We start from the raw sequence: 19,630 nt of genomic DNA, 5'->3' as shown, positions 1-19,630 counted from the left end.
GAAGAGTTTTAAGTCTGAGTAGTCAAACTTGGAGAAGAGGTGTCAGGACAGAGCAAAAGAGAGAACCCATAAAAGCACATGAGAAGGAGCAGAGGAGCAGGAGAGAGACAGGCATCAAGCTAACCATGTCACTGCTCTCTAGCCTGGGCGACAGAGACTTTGTCTAAAAATAATGCATACAGATAAAGGTATATGGAATATATCACATGCAGCTACCAAAGTGTAAATTGTTTTAAACCTCACGCTGCTAGTGGTAATCCTTCCCTGATTCTCTTCCCTGTCCTTTGTGAAATAGTAGCAGCCTTTACATAGAAGTTTTTATCCCACTTGAGTAGGAAATAGAAGGATAGGCTGGGAATCTACAACTAGAACCTGAAGGATTCTAGTCCAGAGGGGATTTTAGACACAAAATGAATGATATTCTTATCGATTTACAGATTCATGGCTCAGAATCTATATTGGGTGGAAAACTGTTGCCATTACTGGGAGGTGGAGAGCCATATGTCTACCTTTAGAAACAAAGTCCTTCCATCTGCTGTGTTGAACTCTACAGCTTTCATTGCATTCTCCACAGAGATTTTGAACAACTTTCTAAGCGACCATAATATTAAAAGCACACAATTGAATCATATAATTTATGAGGTTAGGATGCATTAGGAAGAAATAGTAAACAAAAGCATGTCAGAATTTATGGGTTGGCTCAGTGCCTGTAGCTCAGTGACTAGGGTGCTGGCCATATACCCTGGGGCTGGTGGGTTCAAACCCAGCCCGGGCCTGCCAAACAACAATAACAACTACAACAACAACAACAACAACAACAAAATAGCTGGGCGTTGTGGCGGGTGCCTGTAGTCCCAGCTACTTGGGAGGCTGAGGCAAGAGTATCATTTAAGCTCATGAGTTTGAGGTTGCTGTGAGATATGATGCCAGGGCACTCTACCGAGAGTGACATAGTGAGACTCTGTCTCAAAAAAAAAAAAAAAAAAAAAGATTATGGGTTCTTGAGATGCTTGCAGAGGGGAATTCTGAATGTTCGTAACAAGTATGAAGAGAGAAGAATGGGGGAGGGCTGGATGATGGTCCCCAGAGGGTTTGTCCAATGCTACATGGTTTCTGCTTGTCTTTTCTTTTATCTTTCTCTTGTCTCCCTTTCCTCTGTTCAAAACTAGTTCATATGGTATCTCTGCTAGATTGTATGTCCTATCATGCTACTTAAGCCCCCAGCAATTTGCTAGCCTGAAGTAATTTCCAGTGGTATACCATCTAATCAGCTCATTCTTATTTTTGCAAGTGATCCCTGTGCTACCAGGTAAAGTGACCATATTTAAAAAACTCATGTTCAGATAGATTTCTACTGCTGTTTTGTTTTTTTTTTTACATTTCTTTATATAGTTACCCCAGATATTTTCTGGTAGGAATAACCATGCAAATTCAGTGACATGATTGTCATCTCTATGAGGTTTAGCAAAAATGTAAGCATTGCTCCAATGTAAAAACCTAGAAATGCTAGTGTCTCCTGTGTAGTATTCTAACTTATACAATTATGTCTTGAAGGCCAAGTATCTGAATTTTTAGAATTTGTGTCTTCTGTTTCAAAGCCTTGCCAGTCTGATTCTTGACATTGACACATAAAAATGATCCAGTGAAACAGAGATGGTTATGATAAAATACAAGACAAAAAATAAGAAAGCCTTTTAAACATAGTTTTGATCATTGTTTCCTTTCATTAACTCCTAGGCAGTAGCTTACCTTTCACCTGAGGACCTTTTGAAGGGAGAAATTGAAGACTCCTTGGAAAAGGTAGAGGTGGCCATTAACATCTTCAAGACTTTCAAAAATTCCTTTTTCAAGTACAGAAAAAGATTGGCAAGCTATTTCATGGGAAATGAGGAGCCAAGACTGTGGGATTTCCAGTCTCATCTGGTGTTTTGCAGATTTGACAAGTTTCTGGATCGTTTAATGAAAATAGAGGTATTTATTTATTCATTTTATTTAATCATATTATAGGTAGGTTCAGACAGCCTGTGTCTTTTCACATGATTCAAGGAACAGTTTATTCTCTTTCTTAGTAATTCTCATGAATGCTCACCACGCAATGCTAGAAAGACAGTTTTTAAAGCTTTTGTTTGACTTTTTAAAACTTCATTTTTGATTCTGTTATTACACTGATTATAATAAGCGAATCTCTTATCAATGACCCTTGACTTAGAATTTACTAAGCTCCCGAAAGAGAGTTGTAAATTTCTCTTCCATCGAGAAGCTGGAAATTAATCCCCTGTAAACGAATCCACTTTTCCCTTTATATGTTTAATGCTTGAAATTGGGATTCCATACCTATTTCATGCTATCTTTTAGTTTGTAAGTATATACTAGGCTAAAAAAATACTAAAGCCATTGGTAAAAAGAAAACATGGAAATATATGCTGTATTTAAATATTTTTTAAATATGTAAATATCAAAAATTGAATAAGTGTATGCACAGCCTCTCTTCTTACAGGAGCCTGCTGGCTAAGGTTTTTAAAAATGCTTGAACTAATGACACTGCCTTATTTTCTTTGTAAGCTCTTTCTAAGTTTTTTGGGTTTTATGGTAGATATAAGATTTGTTGTATTTCATTTGAAATCAGAGCTTTATGTTTTGAAAATTCTCATTATCAGTTAATCAGCCTGAATGCCTCTTAATGTCCCTGAACGCTGAATGCCTGATGAAGGGGCTTCCTTAGCAATCTCTTGAGCTCCCTTTTAATAGACTCTTTTAATAGAGGAGCTGACTCACTGCAAAGTGTAGGTGGCTGAAAATATGAGTTTTGTGTATTCCTTGGTGACCTGACTTATGATTAGGAGTATAAAGTTGGGGGAGGCATATGTCTCATGATAGTGAATTAGGGGTTCCAGTACCATTGGATAATTTTTACTAAATATGAAGAAGGGGGTGTGATTTCTAAAATCAGCAACTACTTTGTTTAATTCAATCATTATTACCCATTTTCTGGCATATGTGTCCATGGATATCTCTTTTGAATGTTTGAAAATGTTCTCGATTTGAATCTTTAAAATATTCTTTTCTTACTTGAGAGGGTGGAAATGTCTTTTACTGCTTTTTTACAAAGGATATATTTGTGACCACCTTGGAGTTTGAGAAGCTGGAAAGACTGGAATTTGGTGGGACCAAGGGAGCAATTTTAAAGAAACAAATCTGCGAGATGAGTGAAGAATTTATGAAACTTTGTAAAGTTTTTAAACAAAGCACGTACAACCCATCTGATTGCCAGAACATGGTAATATTTTCCCTCTGCATTTTCATTTCATAGTATCCTATGATTTGAGAGTTGAAAAGAAAGGTGGGTTGCAGTGATAATTGGGACCATTCATTCCAACTTCTCTAGGACCGAAAAAGTTAAATGACTGAGGTTTCTTAATACTTAGTGGTAGATCAGGGACCAGAAAATGCCTTTGCCTTTTCAGTCTAGAACTGTGTCTAGTATAACTCTGGGCTCAGTCTGGATTTGTTTTCTTGTCAGTGTATACAGAAAAGGAACTTTCTGCAGTAACTCACATAGATCTGATTATCTCGCGTCCATGTAACTCCTATGCTTTATTTTAGCTTTTTTCTGAATCACTGGATTATTTTTTGGTTCATTTGAACATTTAGTTTTACCTCTTTCATTACATCTGTTATTAACATGTCCATTGTCCCTCATGATTACTGTTACTCTTTAGAGCTGCTTATAATTTCACATTTCCAACCTCAGGAAATAGGGCAAAGTTTTCCAATTTAAGCCACTTCTCTGTCACTTCTAGTGTGTTAATAGCCAGGGAGCTACCTGGGAGCATCCCTGCAGCTCGAGGGTAAAAATAGCTTCATTTTAGTGGTTTGCTAAACGCAGTGAAGACTGAGTACAAAAAAAGGAAGATTTAGCTCGTCCTCATTTTTTATACATAGTGTGAATTTATTTACTATTGTGTTTAATATTTGGCCAAATAATTGATTCTTTGAAATGTTCAAGTATAGCATATTAGCTTTATAAGGATATAGTTAGCAAACTTAATCCCTCCACATAGCGGTGAGTTTGGGGATGTGTAGTTAATGGTAGAAAGACAATGCTATGTGAGTGATTCCCTGCTAAACCAGGGTCTTATAATTTTTGGAAAAATAAGAGGAACCTTAAAACCATGGTCATGAATAGTCTAAGTGAGCTCATTCCCAGAGCCTTGTAAGATGTCTGCTACTTGGAAGGCATTCAGTAAAGGTCTGCAGAATGGGATTCCTAGGGGAGCCAATGGCTTAGTCCTTTGAAGGAGCTAGGAGAGGGGCGTGTGAGTGAGCCTGCTTAGGAGAACCCCAGGGACATTTGAGTAGAGTCTTGATTTCCTCACAGTTAAAAAAATCTGGCATGTTCTCAGAGTGTCAGGATTAGAGAACTTGGCCAGGTTTAACTGATGTCACTGCCTTGGCCAGGCCAAAGGTCTTGATTTTATTCCTGTCTCTGCCTAAAGCCTGTGCAGTCATAAACATGTAGGAATAGAAAATTCATTTGCTTTTGTATTTAAGTCCTGAGTGTTTGTATCTTGGAGGCCCATTTTACTCTGCAAATAAGATGGGTAAGTTTCAACTCTGAGCTCCAGGTCTGGTCGGAGACGTCGTTAACTTTCCCTTGATTTTCTCTTTTATCCTGCTCTCTGTCTTGCCTTACAATAGAATCTAGAAGCTCTTTGACTTTGGTCATTCCTTAAAATTAAAACACAAATTAGCTGGCTCGGTGCCTATGGCTCAAGTGACTAAGGCACCAGCCACATACACCTGAGCTGGTGGGTTCGAATCCGGCCCGGGCCTGCCAAACAACAATGACGGCTGCAACCAAAAAAATAGCCAGGTGTTGTGGTGGGGTGCCTGTAGTCCCAGTTACTTGGGAGGCAGAGGCAGGAGAATCACTTGAGCCCAGGAGTTGGAGGTTGCTGTGAGCTGTGATGCCATGGCATTCTACCCAGGGTGACAGCTTGAGGCTCTGTCTCAAACCCCCCCCCCAAAAAAACCCCGAAACACAAATTAGCTAAAAAATGCACTTAATCAGTATACCTATGTTAAAGAAGACCTTTGTGTTTTTAGAAAGTGTCTTGGTTATCACTGTTGCCTCAAAATATGACAATTATCATATATTTTTGGTTAACAAGCTGTTTATTTTGGTGTTTTCAGCTGAGTTCATTGTACTTTGATTTTACAATGAAATCAGTTGGTAATATTTGAGACATTATTTTAGCAAACTACTTCCAGCTCAGCATATATTCACATGTGTATGTACAGATGCCCACCCCGTGTCCTTCCTCTGCTGCAGAAGTCCCCGCCTGTCCCCCTGCCCCCCGGACTGCACACCAGTGCTTGTATAATAAGGAGTGCGTCATGATTGGCCATACTGCACTTTATTATGGAAACGGTTTAAATATGTGCCAGTAAATTAAATGATGGTAATTTGCTTTTTGAAATGCTGGTATTTTATTTCTCTTTTCATGAATCTGAAAGTCTATTAATCACCTTTGAGTCTTTATTGGTAGGGTGAAAGTTCTACTGCTATTCGTTTATAGAATGAGGAGATTTTCTCAGGTGTATCCATAAAAATAGTTTGGGATTTCTTAATTATTAATATGAATGGAAAGTTTACTATAGGTATTTTCATTGATATCTTCCTAAGAAACTATTTGAGATCTAGAGAGATACAGGAAACCATTTGCTTTATTTACTGTTGTTAAACAGCTGGGGCAATGACATTAGACTCACAAGCTTTGCTCTGCTCACATTCTGTGGTGTTATTTGATGAAATAAAATTCCTTAGATACCAACTTTTCCCCATTCAGTATTACGTTGGCTGTGGGTTTGTCATATAGGGCCTTTATTATTTGGAGGTATGTTCTTTCTACGCCTAGTTTGGTGTGAAGATTTTTTTCACAAAGGGATGCTAGATTTCATCAATGCTTTTTCTGCATCTAGTTTTTGTCCTTAATTCTCTTTATGTGAAGAGTCATATTTATTGATTTACGTATGTTGAACCATCCTTGCATCCCTGGAACAAAACCCACTTGATCACAGCGTATTATCTTTTTGATGTGCTGTTGTATTTCATTTTCTATAATAATGTCTTGTTGAGGATTTTTGCATCTATGTGCATCAGGGATATATGCTAAGGTTGTAGTCCTTCTTCAGGGTGACTCCGCAGCTCCACCGAGTCTTGGTTAATCAGAACCAGTTACTGTTTACTGAACCAGTGCTGCCTGCCAGACATAGTGCCCTACCTTCACCACTGTTCTCCTTAAGTTCTGTCTATGGCCCTGAGAGTGGTTGCCCAGGCAAATGGCAGGTTCAGAGAATTACCTGAGATTTCGGTTTTCAGCTGGTGGAACAGAGACTCAAATCCAGAACTCCAGCCCCAAGCACTGCCTTCTTTTCACTGTGCCGCCTGGCTCTAGTGTTTACCTGCCTCAGTGGTTGGGCTCAATAGCAGAACGGAAGAACAGAGGAAAGAGTTAGGTGAACTGGAATACAGAACAAAAGAAACCACCCCGTGTGAACAGAGAGAAAATTGACTAGAATGAGAGCCCTGCTTTAGGAACATGTGAGACACTCAATCTTGTCCTCGAAGTTGGAGAACAAAGGCAAAACTGAAGAGGTCTCAAAGAAATAATGGCCCCACACCTCCAAATTTGAAAGAAACATAAACCTACAGTTTTAAGAGCAAATTAGAAATTGATAAAAGAAAGATAAAGCCAAGGATGAACCTAGAGAAATTTATACCAAGACATCATAATTAAACTTTTGAAATCTGAGAGAAACGACTAATTACCTATCAAGAAAAAAACAATTTGAATGACAACACATTTCTCATCAGAGGCTAGAATGAAATGGCAAAATATTTTTCAGACGCAGAAACAGCTGTTAACCCAGAATTTTCTACCCAGTGAAATTGTCTTTCAGGAAATGAAGGAATTCTCAGATGAACAAAAAGAAAGAGAATTTATTGGCAGCAGACCTTTAAAAAAAGGGGGTAACATAAAAAAAGATGGAGAGGCTTGGTGCCCACAGCTCAGTGAGTAGGGTGCTAGCCACATACACCGAGGCTGGTGGGTTTGAGTCCAACCCGGGCCTACTAAGCAACAATGACAACTGCAACCAAAAAATAACCGGGCATTGTGGCCAGCGCCTGTAGTCCCAGCTACTCGGGAGGCTGAGGCCAGAGGATTACTTGAGCCCAAGAGTTTGAGGTTGCTGTAAGCTGTGGTGCCACAGCACTCTACCAAGGGTGACAAAGTAAGACTTTGTCTCAAAAAAAAAAAAAAACAAAAAAAGATGGAGACTTTACATTTTTGTACTAACCTGGATAGAGTTGGAGAACATTCTACTCAGCAAAGTGTCACAAGAATAGAAAAGCAAGTATCTAATGTACTCAATACTAATATGAAGCCAGTAGACAAACAAATACCCACACAAGAGAAAAACAATTAAACTCAAGTGGGCAGGAGTGGGTGGAGGGAGGGGATTGGTGAGCTCTTACCTACCAGGCACAATGTAAGGGTACGTGGCACACGTCCTGGGTGGGGGGCCAGGTACACCTTGGACTTCACCTAATAGATGCAAACAATGTAACCTAATGGTCTGCACCCTCGTATTATTCTGAAATAATAATAGTAAATGGTTAAAGAAAATTTTTAGTACTGAGAGGAAATGGTCAAAGAAGAAACCTTGGAACACCTGAAAGAATATTCAGTAAATTTTCTTCTGCATCATGAGTTTTCTAAATTATGTTTGATGGTGAAAGGAAAAATTATAACATTGGTTTTGTGTACAGAAATTATTTAAGACCATTATATTATAAATGGATGAAAGTAAAGGGACAAAAAGAGAGGTTTGGGTTTTCTTTTCTCCCCTCCCCTCCTCTCCCCTCCCTTCCTCTCCTCTTCTCTCCCCTCCCCTCCTGTCCTCTGCCTTTCCAGAATTTTTTCTTCATTTCAAATAGAAGCTTTCTACTCATTTAACAATAACTCCTCATCTTTCCTCCCCCCAGCTCCTGGGAACTTTCCTTCTACTTTCTGTCCTTATGAACATGAATGTGACTATTCTAGGTACCTTATATATTGGAATCATTTTACGACAGGCTTCTTTTACTTAGCCTGTCTTCAGGCTTCATCCGTGTTGTAATATGTATCAGAATTTCATTTCTTTGTTGTTGTAAAATATTCAAACATAAAATTCAAACATAAAATATTCAAACATAAAATTTCTACCACTTTAAAGTAGACAATTCAGTGTCATTACGTACATTCACTTTGTTGTGCAACCATCACTGAATTTGATCAGTTTGCTAAACTAAAATACTTTACCCATTAAGCAATAACTCCTCATTCTCCATGACCCTACCAGGTTCTGGTAATCACTATTCTGCTTTCTGTCTCTATAAATTTTACTATTTTGTAAGTACCTCATATAATGGAATCACACAATGTTTGTCCTTTTGAGACTGTCTTACTTCACTTAACATGTTTTTAAGGTTTATCCGTGTTTTATTCCATGGTATGCATGCACTTCCTTTTGATTATCTGTTCATGGACACTTGCATTGTGTCTACATTGGCTATCATGGATAATGCTGCTGTGAATGTTGATGTTTGATACTAGGAATTGTTGGATCACATGGTAATTCTGTGTTTAACTTTTGAGGAATTGGCAAATGCTTTTCCACAAAGATTGAATCATTTTGTCTTCCTACCAGCAATACCAGAAGGTTCTGTCGCCACATTCTCACTAACATTATTTATTTTTATTTTTTTTTGCGATACTCACTGTGGTTTCATTTGCATTTACCTAATTGACTAGTGATGTTGTGCATTTTTGCATGTGCTTATTATCCATTTTTCTCTTTGAAGAAATGTCTATTCAGCTGGGCATGACGGCTCATGCCTATAATCCCGGCACTCCAAGAGTCTGAGGTAGGTGGATCGCTTGAGCTCAGGAGTTAGACACCAGCCTGAGCAAAGCAAGACCCCATCTCTACTAGAAGTAGAAAAAACTAGCTGGGTGTGGTATAGTCCCAGCTTCTCAGAAGGCTGAGGCAAGAGATCACTAGAGCTCAAGAGTTTTGAGGTTTCCATGAGCTAGGCTGATGCCACCACACTCTAGCTTGGGCAACAGAGTGAGACTCAATCTCAAAAATAAAATTAAAAAAAGTCTATTCAAGTTCTTTGCTCATTTTTGAATGGTGTTGTTTGTTTTGTTGACTTATAACTGTTTTAAAACATGCATTCTAGATATTAACCTCTTATCAGGTATCATTTACAGATATTCTGCAGATTGATTTTAGTGTATTGATAGCATCCTTTGATGCACAAAGTTTTCAATTTTGATGAAGTCAAATTTATTAGTTTTTTGCTTTTATTGTCATATCCAAGAAATCATTGCCTAACCCAATATCATGAAGACAATTTCTTTATGTTTTCATCTAAGAGTTTTATGGTTTTAGCTCTTACAATTAGGGCTGTGATCCATTTTGTGTTAGTTTTTATCTACTACATAAAGTAAAGGTCCAGCCTTATTGTTTTACAGATGGATAACCAGTTTTATCCGCACCATTTGTTGAAGAGACTATCCTTTCCCCATTGAATGGTTTAGCCTTCTTGTCAAAAGTTATTTGACCATATATCTGAGAGAATACTTTCGGGCTTTCTACTCTATTCCATTTACTTATGCAGATCTCTCCTTATGCTAATACCACGTTGTTGTGATTATTGTAAAGTTGTAGCAGTGAGATTTAAAATTAGGAGATGTGAGTCCTCCAACCTTGAAAAAGAATAACAAAATTGTTTTGAATGAATGGTCAAACCTGAATGGATCCTTTGAGATTCAGCATGAGTTTTAGGATAGTTTTCTTTTTTATTTCTCCAAAACTATTGTTGGTATTTTGAAAGGGATAGCATTAAATCTGTAAGTTTCTTTGGATAGTATTTTCATATTGATACCAAGTCTTTCAGTCTAACACAGCAGGATATCCTTCCATTTATTTATGTCTTTTTTATTTTTTTCTAGCAATTTATTGTAGTTTTCAGGGTACAAGTATTTTTTCTTCTTGGTTACCCTTTTAAAATGTTTTATTCTTTTTACTACCACTATAAATGGTATTGTTTTATTTCCTTTGTGGATTGTTCACTGCTAATGTATAGAAAGCAACTGATTTTTGCACACTGATTTTGCATTATACAACTTTGTTAAATTTATTAACTCTAATAGTTTTTTTTTTAATTTGTGGAATATTTAGAGTTTTCTACACAGAAGAGCATGCATGCCATTTATGAACAGAGATACTTTTACGACTTCTTGTCAATTTTGATGTCTCTGTTTCATTTTCTTGCCTGATTGTGTTGGCTTGTGCTTCCAATGCTTTGTTGAGTTAGAAGTGGGAATCCTGGCTTGGTGCCTGTAGCACAGTGGTTACGGCGCCAGCTACATACACCGAGGCTGGTAGTTTGAACCCAGCCTAGGCTGGCTAGAAGAACGATGGCAACTGCAACAAAAAATAGCCAGGTGTTGTGGCGGGCACCTGTAGTCTTAGCTACTGGGGAGGCTGAGGCAAGAGAATCACTTAAGCCCAAGAGTTTGAGGTTGCTGTGAGCTGTGACACCACAGCACTCTACTGAGGGCAACATAGTAAGACTCTGCCTCAAAACAAACAAACAAACAAAAAAAAAAAAGTGGGAATTCTTATCTTGTTCCTGATTTTAGAGAAAAAGCTTTTAGTCTTTTTCCCTTGAATATGATATTAACTGGATTTTTCATAGAGGCCATTATCATGTTGAGGGTGTTTTCTTCCATTTTTAATTTTTGAGTATATTTATTATAAAGTTATTGAATTTTGTCATGTTTTTCTGCATTAATATGATCATGTGGGGTGGTGCCTGTGGCTCAAGGAGTAGGGCGCCGGTCCCATATGCCGGAGATGGCAGGTTCAAACCTAGCCCCAGCCAAAAACCAAAAAAAAAAAAAAAAATGATCATGTGGGATTTTTCCTTCATTTTGTTTATGTGGTGTATTATATTGATTTTTCATATGCTAAACCACATTTGCATTCTGGGAATAATTCCACTAAGTCCACTTGTTTATAATTCTCTCGCTATGCTGCTGAATTTTGTTTGTTATTTTTTGTTCTCAATGTTTGCATCATTATTCATAAGGCATATTGGTCTGTGGTTTTCTTCTTCTTGATGTGTCTTTATCTGACTTTGGTTTCAGCATAGTTCTCGCCTCGTAGAAATGTTCCCTCCTATTAAATTTTGTGGAAGAGTTAGCTTTAATTTTTCTTTAAGTATTTGATACAATTGATCAGATCAATTGATAAATTGATCTGGTCCTGGGTTTTTCTTTCCTGAGACGTTTTTGATTCCTGGTTAATTCTCCTTACTAGTTGTAGGTCTATTTTTTGTTTCTTTGTGTTATGGTCTTTCTTTTTTTTTTTTTTTTTTTAATTTCAAAGGATTACAAGTGTACAAATATTTTTGGTTACCTGGATCACTTTTATAATGCTTGAGTCACGGCTATAAGTGTGCCCATCACCCAGATGCTGTTTAGCGTACTCATTAGGTAGGTTTTCACCCATGTCCTCCTCCAGACCCTCCCGCCTTGTGTTTTGGTCTTTTTTTTTTTTTGTCTTAATAGATTGTACATGTCAAGAAATTTGGTTCATTTCATTTGTTATCTAATTTTATGAATACAGTTATTCATAGTATTCTGTTATAATCCTTTTTATTTCTGTTAAATATCTTCACTTTTATTTCAATATTTTGAGCATTCCTTTTCATTTAGTCACTATAGCTAAAAATTTATCAATTTTGTTGATCCTTTCACAGAATCAACTTTTTTTTTTTTTTTTTTGTTATTGTTGTTGTTGTTGCAGTTCAGCTGGGGCCAGGTTCGAATCTGCCACCTTCTGTCTGTGGGGCTGGCGCCCCACCCACTGAGCCATAGGTGCTGCCCACACAGAATCAACTTTTGATTTTATTGATTTTCTTTACCATTTTCTGTTATTTACTTCATTTAGCTTCACTCTAAAATTTATTATTCACTTCCTAATGCTAGCTTTGGGATTTATTTGCTCTTCTTTTTCAAGTCCTTTAAGGTATGAAGTTAGGCTATTCATTTGAGATGTTTTTCTTTTTTGCATGTTTACGATTATACCTATACATATCCCTCCAAGCACTGCTTCCATTGCCTCTTTACTTTGGTATACCAGGATTCCCCACCCTTGTTCAAGATATTCTTAATTTCCCTTATGCCTTTTCTATTAACTCTTTGGTTATGGTAGGTTTTATACATCAGTAGAACTGGTGAAATGATGACAACAATTAGAAAATCATAAGTAATGTATGTGTGATGTAACATCACCAACATAATAACTGGAAAAATACAAAGAGATGCCCTTGAAACTCTATAAATGCATTGAATGTAATTCTAAAAATATGTCCAAATAATTACAGAGAGGCAGGCGGGGGAGGAAAATATAGGACAAAATGAAAACAACAACAAAAAAAAATCAGACTTAAGCCCCAACATAACAATCCTTATAATGTAAATGGTCTAAATACACTAATTAAAAGACAGAGATTGGCAAAGTAGATTAAAAATACAACCTAACTATATTTTTCTTTCAGAAACTCACTTTAAATTTAATCTTAGGCAAAAGAACAGAAAAAGACCAAAGAAAAAAGTAATGGCTATAAAAATGTTAGGTAAGTAAACCTCATAATAAATAAAATTATGAAAGGAGAGGAATTATTGAGTGACAAAAGGATCAGTCCACTAAGAAGACAGCGACCCTAGATGTACTAAGTATATACACCAAACAAGAGAGCAGCAAAATTGGGAAGCCCAAAGTGATAGAATTGCAAAGAAAAAATAGACAAATCCACAATTCTATCTGGAGATTTCAACACTCATCTCCGAACAGTTGAAAGAACAACTAGACAGGAATTAGCAAACATATAGAACTCAAGACCATCAACCAAGATGCCTTAGTGAAAACTTACAGAACACTCATGCAACAACAGCAGAATTCACATTCTTTTCAAGTGTCTGAAGGGCCTATACCATGTTATGTCATATCCTTGGCTATAGGACAAGGTTCGACAAATTTAAAAGAACTGAAATCATATAGAATATGTTCTTTGATGATGGAATCAAATCAATAATGGAAAGATAATAGGAAACCACTTGGAAACTAAAAAGCTGAGGACCAAATTAAGAACATAATCTCATTTATAATAGCTACAAAAAGAAAAAAAAAAATACCTAGGAGTGTATTTAACCAAGGAGGTGAAAGATCTCTACACGAGAACTACAAATCACTGATGAAATTGTAGATGACACAAATATATGGAAAAATATCCCATGCTCATGGATCAGAAGAATCAGTATTGTTAAAAATGACCATACTGCCCCAAACTATATACAGCTTCAATACAATCCTTATCAAAACACCAATATTGTTTTTCATGGAATTAGAGAAAAAATTCTAAAATTCTTATGCAGACACCAAAAGAGCCTGAACAGCCAAGGCAATCCTAAGCAAAAAGAACAAAACTAGAAGCATTACATTATGTGCCTTCACATGATGCTACAAGGCTGTAGTAACCAAAACATCATGGTACTGGCATAAAAGTAGACACACAGATTAATGTAGCAAAATAGAGAACGCAAAACATAAAACCACACATCCACATCCAACTGATCTTCAACAAAGCAGACAAAAACATACCCTGGAAAAAGGACATTCTTTTTATTAAATAAATGATACTAGAAAAATTGGATTGCTATGTGTAGAATAATGAAACAGAATCCCTGTCTCTCATCATATATAAGAATTAAGATGGTTTAAAGACTTAAATGTAAGTCCTGATACCGTAAAAATTCTAAAAGGAAACCTAGGAAAAACTCTTCTGGGCATTGGCCTTCTCAAAGAATTTATGAGAAAGATCCCAAAAGCAAATGCAATAAAAACAAAAGTAGAGAAATGGAACTTACTTATGGTAAAAAGCTTCTGCACAGCAGAAGAAGTAGTCAACAGCACACACAGAGAACCTACAGAATGGGAGAAAATGTTCACAAACTGTGTGTCCAACAAAGGACTAATATCTGGATTCTACAAAGAACTCAACTCAGGAAGAAAAAGCAACCCCATTAAGAAGTGGGCAAATGACTTGGACAGGCATGTTTTTTTCAAAGGAGTTATATAAATGGTCAGCAAACATATTAAAAAATGCTTAACATCACTAATCATCAGAGACATTCAAATTACAAAATACCATCTTGTTCCAATGAGAATTGGTATTATTAAAAGGTTAGGAAACAATAGAAGGTGGATGCAGTGAAGGGGGAACACTTACACACTGCTGGTGGGAATGTAGATTAGTACAACCTCCTTGGAGATTAGCATAGAGATTTCTCAAAGAACTCAAAGTAGATCTACCATTCAATTCAGCAATCCTACAACTGAGTATTGACTCAGAGGAAAGAAGTCATTTTATCAAAAAGACACCTGAATGTGAATGTTTATTGCAGCATGATGAACAATTGCAAAGGTATGGAATCAACCTTCATGCCTAACAGCTGATGAATGGATAAAGAAAATATATATTTTTCGTTACATACGCACTATGGAGTACCATCAGCCGTAAGAAAGAATGAAATCATGTCTTTTGCAGTACCTTACCTAGATCTGTAGGCCTTCATCCTAAGTGAAGTAACTCAGGAACATGGGAGCTAAACCATGGCTGTGCAAGGACACACAGAGTGGTGTAATAGACATCGGAGACTCACAAGAGGAGACGGTGAGAGATGAAAATTACTTTGGGGTGAGATGTACACTGTTCAGGTGATGGGTACAGTAAAAACCCTGACTTCATGGCTGTGTAATATGTACAGGTAAAAGAATTCAATTTGTACTTCCGAAGTCTATCAAAACAAAAAAATAAAAAAAAATCAGTTCTACACAATCTCTTATAAAAATATTAAAAGAACAGGAAGTTACAAAGCTAGTATTTATTACCCTAATACTAAAACCACGTGGGGGGCAAGGAAGGGTATCAGGGTTAGAGATTAGCACTTTTCCTCTTCCTGAGATGTTACTTGTCTCTAAGTGTCCGATTACTATTTGGCATGCTTAAGTTGTATGTTCTTTGTTACCACACCGAAAAGAGGGATAAGTTAGGCTTGTTAAAACTTGTTAGGAAGTTGAATTTACTTTTAAAAGTCAATGGCCCTTGCATGAAGAGATTGCTTGGCTTTAATTCAGAAGTGAAGACCTCTTGATGCCAAGTACAGCATTGCTGTGTGTGACACAGGGTGTTCTAGGACTTTGTTGTTACTCTTTCTTTTTTGGTGTGTGTTGAATTCAGTCTAAGTTGCTATCTTGGTCTGCTATAACAAAATATCATGAACTGGGTGGCTTATAAACAACACAAATTTATTTATTTATTTTTTAGTATATATATATTTTATTGTTAAATCATAGCTGTGTACATTAGTGCAATCAAGGGGTACAATGTGCTGGTTTCATATTTGTTTCTTGCAGTTTGAAGGCTGAGAAGTCCAAGGTGAAGGAAGGCACCAGCAGGTCTGGTGTGTGGTGAGGGCTGCCTTCTGGAATATACGTGGTGCCTTCTCACTGTCTTCACCTGCAGGAAGAACTGAGTGGTTTCACCCAGGCCTCCTTTCTGAGGGGCACTAATCCCATTCTTGACGGTTCCACCCGCCTTACCTAATCACCTCCCAAAGGCATCGCCTGCTAATACCATCGCCTTGAGGATTAGGATCGCAGCATTTGAATTTGGGGGCGCACAGACACATTCCAACCCTAGCATTCCTTCATAGAAACAGCATCACAGTTGAGAATGTGGGCTCTCTGGCCAGACTACATGGTTTTAACTTCCAGCCTTGCCATTTACTAATGGTGTGATCTTTGGCAAATTATTTTACTACTCTGAGTTTGTTGTCTCCTAAAACCCTGTATCGCATGTTGTTTGAGAATTGAATTAATAATGCAAAGCATTTAGAACAGAACTAAAGAAGTATTAGCTGTCAGTATAACTTATTATTACTTAACATTAATAGATAGAGTCTCAGTTTATGGTGGTGGCAAAGACTTTTATTCCATGAAATCGGTCGTGTATGCTTGAGGTCTCTTGACTGCACTTGATCGTAGCCACAAGGCTGAGAAGCTATGGTCTCTTGACTGCCAAGCACCAAAGCATTTCTGATTTTCTGGGATTTCTTCCCCGAAGACTGTGAACTGCAAAGATGTGAGGGTGATAGTAACTCTTCTACTGTTTCTTCTTTCTAATTATGGGTGTGGGTGGTTATATAGTAGGAGGAAACTGGGGGTTGTTAACTGCATATTAATACGAAACTGGGAAAATGGAAAAGTAATTCTGTTTCCTGTGTATCTCTGATGATATTTTGTTACAGATTTGTGGATTTTAGTTCTCACCTGAAGGAATAATATTTCTATGTAGGTTTTCCACTCTGAAAAAATAAACAAAAAAGCCATTTGCATTTAAAAATGACAAATGGACTAAAGTTATAATGAGGATAGGTTATTTTTCTTCCTGAATAGCTTCACCTTTTCATTTATAATCAAAATGGATTGGGAAGAGGACAGATGGATGCTAATATGTGGGCGTATGAACCAAATCACTGGTGTTGGGGTCTGAGCCAGTGAAAAGAATTGTGAAATCATGGGGTGACAGTGCTAAGCATTCAGTGTCCCTATCAGGTGGCCTCTTGCACAGACAGGTATAGATCTTTCTTGATGTTCTTTGGAATCCTGCTATGAAAAATAAATTTCTTCAAAGAGATAGAGTAAGGTCACATGTATCTGACTGTTATTTTCAATGGTGGATTCTTTCCCATAAACTAATATCTTACTTTGAATTTTACAGGAATTTGAAAGTGATTATGTTATGTTTAAGTCCAAAATTCTGGATTTTGACAGAAGGCTTGGGACAATCCTTTGTGAGGGTTTCTTTAACTGCAATGGTTTAGAAGCTGCATTTAAGGTTAGTTCTGAAAAAGTTATCATAATCATGTTTTACTAATGAATAATTTAGGATGTTAGATGAATAACATGAATACATTCCTTTTGATTAACTAGATTAACTAGTCACATTCCCTTCCTGTTAACCAGAGTGTTAACTAGATTAACTAGTCACATTCCCTTCCTGTTCAGCTCACTAAATAAGAAAATGAATAAAGCACTAACAAAATGACAGTTGCTTTGGACAAGGTCATTTTCAGGACATTTAACTATTGTTCTTCTCTTGAATTCCTGGTGTTTTACCTCTCATTACCTTTAGAGCAAGTTTGTCCTGGCCAATGAAATATTGATTCAAAATTAAGCCAAAGTGAAAAATATCAGTTAACGCAGGAATTTCTTTTCTTTACCATTTTTATTTATGTTGGCTTAACTGCCTATTTTATCACTCTGAAACAAGTAGCTATTAATAGACTGTATTTAATTAGGTGTAAGACATTAATTATCAGATATGCCATTATTTTATATATAAATGAAGAAAAAATGTTACCAAACAATTATGATTCCATTGGTTGTATAATGCAGAGATGTTGAACAATAAAAGTATGTTCCAATTTCAGAGATCTTGAACATGAAAGTATGTTTGTCATAGAATTAATGAAATATGATATGTGTATTAAGATTTGAGGAAAAACACTGGGCTCAGTGACTTCCTCCTATAATCCCAGCACTTTGGGAAGATCACTTGAGGCCAGGAGTTTGAGACCATCGTGGGCAGCATAGTGAGACCCTATCTCTATAAAAATGAAAAAAAAAACAGCTGAGCATGGTGGTTCACACCTATCGTCCTAGCTACTTGGCAGACTGAAGTGAATCACTTGAGTCCAGGAGTTTAAGGTTAAAATGCTCTATGAGGGCATCACTACACTCCAGCCTTGGTGATAGAGTGAGACCCTGTCACTGTTAAAAAAAAGTTGCAGTAAAGAAAATCATCTTGATATTTCCTTCAAATGGAAAGCTTATATCATGGGAATAAGGATGCCATGCAAAACTTGTCAAAGAAGAGAATTAAGTAATTAAGTGACCCAAAAAGAGGAATTGAGGGTTCAATTTCGGAAGAAACACAGCCGTGGAATCATGGACATGATTCATTGAGATGGCAGTGCAAAGCAAAATAGCAGACACAGACTTTTAAAAGAAAGTGTTTGATTTTTCCCTTCAAATTCAAATGAATTGGCCAGACAATGGGGAAGCCGCCAGTATTCTCTGGCCTCAGTTGAACATTTTAACCTAGAGAATTCATGAGGATCAAATACAGTAGAACCTCTGTAAGTTGACCACTTACAAGGAACTGCAGCTAACTGGCCAACATATGGCAGTGGTCAACATATAGAACCAGGCCTGTTGTGCTGATAGGTACATGTGGTGTGTACCCGGTCTATGAAAGTTAGGTCAAGTTAAGGAGGTGGTCAACTATGGAGGTTCTGCTGTAGTTTTTTGTTTTTTAAGAATTCTTTCATGAGACTGAGATGCTGTTGGTCGAAACACATAGCCTATTGTTACAAAACGACTGGTAATCTTATCTCTCAGGTACAATTACTATTTAACACTGCTGCATGACTAAGTTATGCATACTTATTGCTCCTCGACAGAAATGACATTATATTCTGATCCTCTATTGTAAGCTTTTCCACTTAGCTAAGAGCCATAAATATTTTTCTTGCCTTTATAAGAGAATTGAACACTATTATTTCTTGACATCTGTATAGCTGTCTATGACAGTCTCTGTTACTGGCACTAGTTTTCTTTCATGCTTTGATAAATAACCGTAAAAAGGAAGGTAGAGTGAAATCTCAATTACAGAGGCTCCTTCTGTTTCAGATTCCAGTCCCTCTCCTCATAGCTATTATGATGGATTCTGTTACATGCCAGTTATTTTTTTTCAAAACAATTTTGTCTCTCAATTTTTTGTTATGCATTTTTTCTTTAACTTTCACCATATTTGTACCCATATGCTGAAAAAACATTAGCTGAGAGCCTGCTGTTGTAAGCTCTGGGGTGTCACCTATGGCTTGGAGCCATTGAGGTCATCTTCTGGGGCACCCCCATGCAAGCAGGCATTTTATAAGTACTTGAGCTGAGGTAGCCTGATGGGTAGTCTGAGTTTTGGAATGACACACTGATGAGATGAACTGTTGCAAGAGCAATGGTAGAAGAAACAATCCCAGGGGCGAGAATGATTTCACCCAGTGGTGTGGAATGATGAACCTGACCATTGACTGTTGGTCCCTGGGAAGAACTATTTGTAGACTCTTTTCTAAAGAGGAGAATTCCATACCTGCTATTGTCACAGCCACAGCCAGGAAGGGCGCTGGAACTAAACATGACCCTTCCCTAGTCTAAAACTGGAGAACTCCAAAGCCTGCAGTGCTGGCACTCATTAAAAACCAAACAGAACTCTAAAAAATGGCTCTCTTAAAACTTACCTGAAGGTAAACTGGAGCATGTAGGGGGAAAAAATCGTCCTGGAAAAGACTTCAGGTGATACATTTGAAAGCTACTGTGGAATTGTATA

General features: G+C 37.2%; 1 protein-coding gene across 1 annotated transcript in view; it reads left to right on the top strand.

The window, feature by feature from the left end:
* DNAH11 (dynein axonemal heavy chain 11) overlaps positions 1-19,630 on the top strand; it is a 389,834-nt gene that overhangs the window by 28,387 nt on the left and 341,817 nt on the right. The window contains exons 7-9 of the mRNA XM_053553503.1: positions 1,738-1,971; positions 3,110-3,277; positions 16,964-17,080. Of these exons, the coding sequence (XP_053409478.1) occupies positions 1,738-1,971; positions 3,110-3,277; positions 16,964-17,080 (519 nt within the window). The remainder of the gene's footprint in view (positions 1-1,737; positions 1,972-3,109; positions 3,278-16,963; positions 17,081-19,630) is intronic.

Source organism: Nycticebus coucang, chromosome 11, assembly GCF_027406575.1.
Source record: "Nycticebus coucang isolate mNycCou1 chromosome 11, mNycCou1.pri, whole genome shotgun sequence".
In the NCBI taxonomy this organism is placed as follows: domain Eukaryota; kingdom Metazoa; phylum Chordata; class Mammalia; order Primates; family Lorisidae; genus Nycticebus; species Nycticebus coucang.
This window is presented reverse-complemented; position numbering and strand designations above follow the sequence as displayed.